The sequence below is a fragment of the Chiloscyllium plagiosum genome, unplaced genomic scaffold, assembly GCF_037043375.1.
Source record: "Chiloscyllium plagiosum isolate Xiang-an unplaced genomic scaffold, Cpla_swu_hap1 HiC_scaffold_18, whole genome shotgun sequence".
NCBI classification, from domain to species: Eukaryota; Metazoa; Chordata; class Chondrichthyes; order Orectolobiformes; family Hemiscylliidae; genus Chiloscyllium; species Chiloscyllium plagiosum.
In genome coordinates this window covers 3,762,929-3,771,360 of record NW_028270156.1, presented here as the reverse complement: position 1 = coordinate 3,771,360, position 8,432 = coordinate 3,762,929, and the positions used below count along the sequence as shown (strand labels likewise).

At 44.8% G+C, this 8,432-nt stretch overlaps 1 protein-coding gene across 1 annotated transcript; it reads right to left on the bottom strand.

Annotated features, from left to right (window-relative positions):
- Positions 1–471: 471 nt before the first annotated feature.
- On the bottom strand, positions 472–7,604 carry fgf4 (fibroblast growth factor 4). Its single transcript, XM_043706360.2, has 3 exons — positions 7,207–7,604; positions 6,296–6,399; positions 472–3,443 (listed from the first exon to the last, which is right to left on the bottom strand). The coding sequence occupies exons 1-3, from the start codon at positions 7,514–7,516 to the stop codon at positions 3,267–3,269; spliced, it is 591 nt and encodes a 196-aa protein (XP_043562295.1). The 5' UTR covers positions 7,517–7,604; the 3' UTR covers positions 472–3,266.
- Between the last annotated feature and the right edge of the window lie 828 nt (positions 7,605–8,432).

The following is an 8,432-nucleotide window of genomic DNA, read 5'->3' as shown; positions in this document are numbered from 1 at the left end:
TGTATTGTAAAATAGTGCACTTTGTGGTTTCTCTGAAAAGAATGAGGTATATTAATTGTCACCAGTGACAATGCAATGATAGGTCAGAGAAACTCAAATTTCTCTGTCCACTTTTCTTACTATCATGGTTTAATTTAGTGCTCAGATTTACATTTTATATTTTCTACCTTTATTGACCTGTGTAAGATCAGACTTCATTCTTTCAAAGCTGAAAAATTCCAAGTTTAACATTCTTTCCTCATGATCCCATCTTCTGATGTTGAAAATCAGTCTCATGGTTATTTCCGGTACCGTCTCCAGAGTCTCCATGGTGCCACAGTGATCAGAACCCATGATAGTTATAAGAGGAAGCTGATAACACATAGAAACCTGGAGAATCATTTTTATGTGGTTAGTCCATTTAGTTCTTTTCCCTCTTTGTACCAACATTTCAAGATTGTGCTTAAAATCAGTTCATGTTAGTCGTATCAATAACAACACAATTTCAGAAAATACATTAAAATTACGTTTTAATTCATACACTGGCACAGGTAAAAGATAAGCTTTCATTTATATAATTCCTTTCAATGTGCACGGCACATACATATACAATATTAAACATCAGCTGTATAAAACTACAGGCACATTCCAACAAAATTTAAAGCTTAAATATTATTTGACAACCATATCAAGTAATATTCTAAAATCTCAGTGTCTGTACATCCCAAGGCATAATTAACAGGGACCTTCAAGGCAACTAGTCAGCCTAACAAGTTCATTTAACTGTCTTCTCACTGTCTCATTGCATTTCAAATGCTGTACTAACCTTGACTTAGTATAAGATAGCAAATTGGAAGTGGAGTATTAGTTAATAGAAATGCATAGGTTTTCACTAACATTTGGGTTCAGCGAGCTTCTTACAGGCTGTAACAAATATAGATATATTGTACTGAGTGTAATTTGCATGGGAATATTATCAGAATGCTATACTGACTGAAAACAAAAGTTGTATACTAAATATTTCTGTAAAAAAATTAGACAAACTGAATATTGATGTGAAAGTGACATAAATTATGTTTTGAATTGAAAACTGTCTGGCAAAGTCTCTCCCCAACAAGTTATTTGTCTTTCTCACCTGTTGTGTACTTCCAGTAGATTCTATTTTCCTTCCATTTCAGATTCCTGTGTATATTTTTGACTTCCTTATTGTTATTCATTGCTGGTGAATCCTGCAAGATTCCCACCCCCAATGTTTCAGTAATAATTTGAACCTTAGACTTACATGTGCTGTGCCAGTGAAGAATGCACATTTAATTTAATGCCAAATTAAGGAAACTGGTGACTCTACATGCCCATAACAAGGAACAGATATTTATGCCTCAGGATGATGACAATGATTCAAATTATACAGATTATCGGAACGAATACAAAACACCAGTAATTCACTCACCAAACATTGACACACTAACCCCACTGAAGACAAAGCAGACGGTCAGAAATGGATGCATTAGCATGGAGATATTTCAATTTATAAAAAAAAACACAGGCGGAAAGAGTTAACCTCGTCCTGGTAAGATTTTTGCCGGTCTCATTTTGGATTTGAGTACCGTCCTTCCAGCAGCTCATCCTCACTAAAACATTGAGGACCCTTAAAAGTTCTAGAAAACACCAAGTAGCAGCTTATTAAAAGGAATGTTGAAAACTGAACTGAACTTTCTGTTGCTGTCGGATCGATGGAGTGTCAAACCCAGGAGTTAGAGCTTTCCACTTTCCTCCCCATCCTCACCATAGCAGCAAAGAGCAAGGCAGAAGTTTTTAATGAAGGACTTCAGAATCCCTGTCTGCACTTTTGTGACAGCCCCCATTTGAACCATCTAACTGGACCTTCAAATCCACGCATGAATGGGCAACATTTGTCTCTTTATTTGAGTTGAAACTCTGAAAGGGGGGTTGTTCTTTTCAACACCAGTACCAACCGCCCTCCCCACCACACTCACCCCCAAACGTATTGTTTGAGTAAAATGTGCTGCTGTTTTCTTTTGCTTGGAGGGCGGAGGTTCGGTTTGAAAAAAATATATAAAGAAAATATAGGGTTACGCAATGACCATATAGTGCAGTCTAACAGCTGTCTGCAAATATTTTCACCATGATTATCCGTACTAAAAGTAAATCGCTGGGTAAAGATAGCTCAAACGTGACAAGGCTCAACTAGGATGCAATAGACGCCCCACTGGCTACCCTTGGCTACATATGGTAGTATGTTGACTTAAGATCACCGCTATTATGTCAGGGGCAAACTCGCAGTCTTGAATTACTATGCCGCTTTTGGGAGGAGACTATACCTTTGTTTTATTCGGGGTTCTTAACATGAGGTAGATAATTATTTGATTGTAGGAATGGAAATCTGCAAGAAAGCAGCAGCTTTTTACATCTCCTCCACAAAGTTAAATCTTGCCCAAATTCATTGCAGATGCCTTGGTATCTTTATTCATGTGGGTTGGTAAAAGAAGAACTATTTAGTGCCCGTGAGGTATATTAACGATACAAACTGGGTCCAAATCAACTTGTTCTTTGACGTGCCATAAATAGGATTGAAAATACTCCTTTGAAGCATCTGGGCACTTACAATACTAAAATGTTGAAGCCTGTAGGTAGGTTAAGGATAGCTTCTGACCTGAAGATCTGACAAAGATTGACTGCAGGAGAGTTCAAAGTTCAGCAGCAGCAGATCTAAAAACAGATTTGAGGGTTAGGACTTCAACACTGTACTTTCCTCAGCAGAAGTAGACGGATTCCATTGAAATTACACAGCAACGCCACACAACGGAGGTCAGATACCAAGCATTGTCACAAGCAGATATGTAAAAATGAACAGATTTACTAAACCTCATGGATGAAGACTAAGACTCTGTGCCATGAGAAACGATTCATTAAAAACCAACACAACACGAATCTCCATTACACCAGTGCAAACCCATTGCATAAAGGAATTCAGTTTCACAATTTTAAACATGACAAGCACACCTGTGACAAAGTCTAAAGCACACGAGGCATCACATTTGTATATTTCCTTGCACAGCGTTTGCAGAAATATAAAACCAGTACAACTATAAATAAACATTCTGAGCAAAATATACATCCTTAAATATTTAGTCACAATTAATTTAAATATATGATACACCTACTCATCTTGCATAAAACTTTCCTGAAAGTGCACCGACCGTGGTTGAGACCCCAACCTACAATTAGTCCCTCCCTGCTGAGGTAAGTTCTGAGGTGAGCCCCTCTCAGATTCTCGGTAGAAAATGAGTCATGGTCATGATCGGAGTCACTTTGTTCCCCTTCTTCGCTTTGCCGGTCTTGCTTAATGCCATGTACATGGTTGGGTATGCGTTGGACTCGTAGGCGTTATAATTATTGGGTAGCAGTATCTCGTTGAATTTGCATTCGTCATTGTAGTATGTCTGGAACGTAAGAAGACAGTTCTTAGTGGGACTTTTTGTGGCTGCTTAATCTACTATTGCAAAACCACGGATGCCCAATTCATTTACTCTCCAAGTGTGTACACGCGGAAGTTTGTACTCGGAAGTTTACGCACGAAGTGATGCCACACCGACCAATGCACCACAGGGTTTTACCGAGATGGAGAGGTTCCGGTGTTGGACTGGGTGGACAAGGTCAGAAATCACACGACGCCCAGGTTATAGCCCAACGGTTTATTTGAAATCACAACTGTTCCGAACGCTTGTGATTTCAAATGAACCTGTTGGAGTATTAGCTCGTGTCGTGTGACTTCTGACCAGGTTTTTACCAACACTTTGTAACCTGTAATTTCTTATGACCTTGGCTTACATTGTTGAGGTTAGCTATCACAGTGCACCCTTATTTCAGAAATGCAGTGAACGTTTCTGAGCAGTTGGTTGGTCTGTATTTATCAGGGACCCAGAGACCTCGTCATTTTCCCCAGAGCATGGCAGTGCGCCATTGAAATCTACCTAGAGAGTTGTTAGCTCGTGTTGTAACCCTTAATGCTGGCTCTCAATATTTGCTCAGAGACCAAAAAAAAGCTGCAAATGCTGGATCCAAGGTAGCCAAGCAGGAGGCTGGGACAACCCAGCAAGCAAGGCAGCATCAGTAGGTGGAGAAGTCAATCTTTGGGGTATAACCCTTCTTCAGGACTGAAAGGTTACACCTGAAACGTTGACTCCTCCAGCACCTGATGCTGCCTACCTTGCTGTGTTCCCCCAGCCTCCTGCCTGTCCCTCCTGATGCTGCCTGGCTTGCTGTGTCACCCCAGCCTCCTCCCTGCCCCTCCTGATGCTGCCTGCCTTGCTGTATTCTCCCAGCCTCCTGCCTGTCCCTCCTGATGCTGCCTGGCTTGCTGTGTCCCCCCATCCTCCTGCCTGTCCCCCCTGATGCTGCCTGGCTTGCTGTATTCTCCCAGCCTCCTGCCTGTCCCTCCTGATGCTGCCTGGCTTGCTGTGTCCCCCCATCTTCCTGCCTGTCCCTCCTGATGCTGCCTGGCTTGCTGTGTCCCCCCATCCTCCTGCCTGTCCCTCCTGATGCTGCCTGGCTTGCTGTGTCCCCCCATCCTCCTGCCTGTCCCTCCTGATGCTGCCTAGCTTGCTGTGTCCCCCCATCCTCCTACCTGTCCCTCCTGATGCTGTCTGGCTTGCTGTGTCCCCCCATCCTCCTACCTGTCCCTCCTGATGCTGTCTGGCTTGCTGTGTTCCCCCATCCTCCTGCCTGTCCCTCCTGATGCTGCCTGGCTTGCTGTGTCCCCCCATCCTCCTGCCTGTCCCTCCTGATGCTGCCTAGCTTGCTGTGTCCCCCCATCCTCCTACCTGTCCCTCCTGATGCTGTCTGGCTTGCTGTGTCCCCCCATCCTCCTACCTGTCCCTCCTGATGCTGTCTGGCTTGCTGTGTCCCCCCATCCTCCTGCCTGTCCCTCCTGATGCTGCCTGGCTTGCTGTGTCCCCCCATCCTCCTGCCTGTCCCTCCTGATGCTGCCTAGCTTGCTGTGTCCCCCCATCCTCCTACCTGTCCCTCCTGATGCTGTCTGGCTTGCTGTGTCCCCCCATCCTCCTACCTGTCCCTCCTGATGCTGTCTGGCTTGCTGTGTTCCCCCAGCCTCCTTCCTGCCCCTCCTGATGCTGCCTGCCTTACTGTGTTCCCCCAGCCTCCTGCCTGTCCCTCCTGATGCTGCCTGCCTTGCTGTGTCCCCCCATCCTCCTGCCTGTCCCTCCTGATGCTGCCTGGCTTGCTGTGTCCCCCCATCCTCCTGCCTGTCCCTCCTGATGCTGCCTGGCTTGCTGTGTTCCCCCAGCCTCCTCCCTGTCTTGCTTGGATCCAGCGTCTGCAGCTTTTTTTGGGTCTCAATATTTCTTCATCAGCTTTCTTTACCCGTGATCGCTTCAGCGTAAACCGCGGAGCTCATGGTCAATTCAAGAGCCGCTCTCCAAGTTTAACTGAAACGTGTTGTTATTTGCATTTTTTAAAATTGCTCTCGATCGGATTCTTCTCTGTTTTAATCACATGTAGCGCCTCCTGTTGTCTGGCACTGTGGGACCACTGAGGCTGGCTCCAAGGAAGGTGAGCGGAAATCTCCCCGAGTGGTGATTCATGAGGAGTGAGACTTCCGGAGTGAGAGCTCGCTATAAAGTCAGTGAAACATGGCACGCAGTGTTAAATGGAATATGTTCCCAGGTGACAAGTAAAATAGTGCAAGAATTGGCAGGTAGGAGTCTTGCCTGATAAGTCAAAATTCTGTACGGGAAGAAAGCCGTTATTCTAGATGTGGGAAGACCGTACAATATGGGTGGTCCACTTTGAGTGATTCTATTTGACGCTGGGGAGGACAGTAGGTGCATGTGCAGCCTGGTAATGCAAAGAATGGAATGCACTGAAAGACGGACGAGCTAAAATCCAAGGCTGCAGGATCGATTTATATTTCACCCGACAGACACTACCCCACCCCATCCACCCCCCATCCACACACAATACAATATACGGTCAGAAGTCACACAATACCAGGTTATAGTCCAACAGGTTTACTTGAAATCACAAGCGTTCGGAGCAGTTGCGATTTCAAATAAAGCTGTTGGAGTATAACCTGGTTCTGACCTTGTCCACCCCAGTCCAACACCGGCACCTCCACATCAATAAAATCTACTACACAGCTCTCTTTAAGAAGGTGGTCCTTGTCCTGTGGCCAGACCACACATAATAGACCCTCAAAGTGTCTTCTTGAGTACACCTTCGCGTGTCATCAGAGTGTGATAGGAGCGGTCTCTCAGGCTGACTGGTTTGTACTCACAGATCCGTAAAGCTTGCCTTTGCTATTCATAGCCACAAAGAGGCCGCTGGTCACCCCGAGCAAGCTGACAACTCCCCTCCGCACGGGAGAGATTTCCAACAGACCTGTGCAGAGAAAACGAAAACATGTTAACCTGTTTCCTGCTTTTATTGCGAAACACGAAAACAACAAAACCACAAGCTGGTCGGGGGCGTTTGATCCTGTGACTAAATCTCCTGCAGGATTAGCAAGCTGTTGAACACGGTCAACTCTGCACCGAGGTCCAGGGAGTCACAACCACCTGATGCGTTTTCCACATCAGAAACGAAGATGTAAATATAAAAATACAATGTCACTCAGAGCGGATTCATTGAGTGTTTAATCAAGCGGTTAGTGAAATGGGTCTGCACATGGATGGTAGGTTATCTCGGAACTGGCAAGAACTGTACTTTCTGACGCTTTAAGAACATAACACACAGTGAGGCCCTCCGCATTTGCATATGTTAATGAGTCAGCGTGATTAATGTAACCCCCCAACGGCATGAACAGTGATAAACACAGGACACCTCACCCCGAGTCACCTAAACAAGAGGGTAATGAGGCAATAAGCGCAGATTGAGGGGCACTTGTTACTATCTGACAAGCTGCTTCTTACCTCCGCGTGTTATCATGAACTCTCCCTCCACAATATTAGAAACATCCATGAAATCGATTGATTATGCAACAGAAATGTCTCTGCGAGTAACCGATATTTTCTAGATGTACATCAGGTGTCCCAGGGAAATAAACATATCCAGACATTTTTTAATACAAGAAAATAAACCTATCCAACCTAAATCTGAACTAAAGGCGGTATAATATCTGTTGGGGTGTGCAGAGACTGTGCTAGCTCCCACATGATAACGTCTAGTGGTACATGGGCTAATACTCACTGTACCGACTCTCATCGTGACTTCCATTTATTCTTCCATCGGACAACACTTGCAGATGAAACCCGATGCCTACATTGCAGTAAAGCCGCCGTAGCCTTTTGATGCCCAGTAAATAGTCAGTGTCCCGGCTGATTTCCTTCATCTCCCCGGGGATTCGGGGCATGGAACGGGACAAGAGGGTCTCCCATCTGCGCTCCACGGTGGCGTTGGGCTGGCCAGAGACAGGGGCAGAGCGCACGACACCAGAGGTAATTCCGAGGAGGAGCAGGAGAAGCGAACAGGCCGGTTGAACTGTTGTCTTGCAGACCATCCTGATCAACGCGTGCACACGTGGTTGGGAATCGATTGCACTAAAAATACCTCGACTCTAGCTCCACTTTCTCGCTTTATTTTGGGCGCACATTTAAAAAAGCAGCAGAAACGCTCAGCGTGTGTTATGAACTGCTCTTTACATCTGTAGGTTGCATCAGGAGCCCCCCTCTCTGAAGAAGCGGCTCAGGGAAGTTTATTTGAACTTTGCAAGCCGCGTCAAATGATCAGTTTGGGAGTCAGGGGAGAGCTCTCTGTGAAGTCTTCTTCCTCTGACAGTACAGCCATCCGGTCTCCCCTGACCACGATATTTATATCTATCTGCTGGCTTACCCTATTACATCACCATCTCCCTCTACTTTACACTCATTGAATCCAACTTCCCGAATACGCATCATGGAGAGAGTCATGCGCTAAACGCTTCAGACTGGACAAACTTGTTTTGAAATTAAGTTTGAAAACTTTACTGCCTTTAAATATATAGGCACGTGAAGAACGTAGATATAAACAGTAAGCGCAAGCTAGATATATTTAAATCGATAAATATGCAGAATATATAGCAGTATATATAGATATCTATATATAGGCCATATATATGCGGCGGGTGTACATATACATATATTTACTTAGAGATTTGGATAATACTCTTGACTATATGTTGATTGTCTCTCACTCAGGACGCTGGGAAAAGTTAACACTTACTCTGTGGATTCAGACGCCATAAATCTTCAGATTATTTGAATTTTTCTGATGTGTTTATTTCAGTCTTACATGTTATTTCACTTAAACATTTCGCTTCTGCCAGCCACAGCCATGGCGAGAAGATCACAACACCGTGAGCTAGAATATGGACAGTGCGTGAGTATTTGGCAGGGACCCTTGGTTGTATTTGAATATTTTACTGTGTTTGAACACAA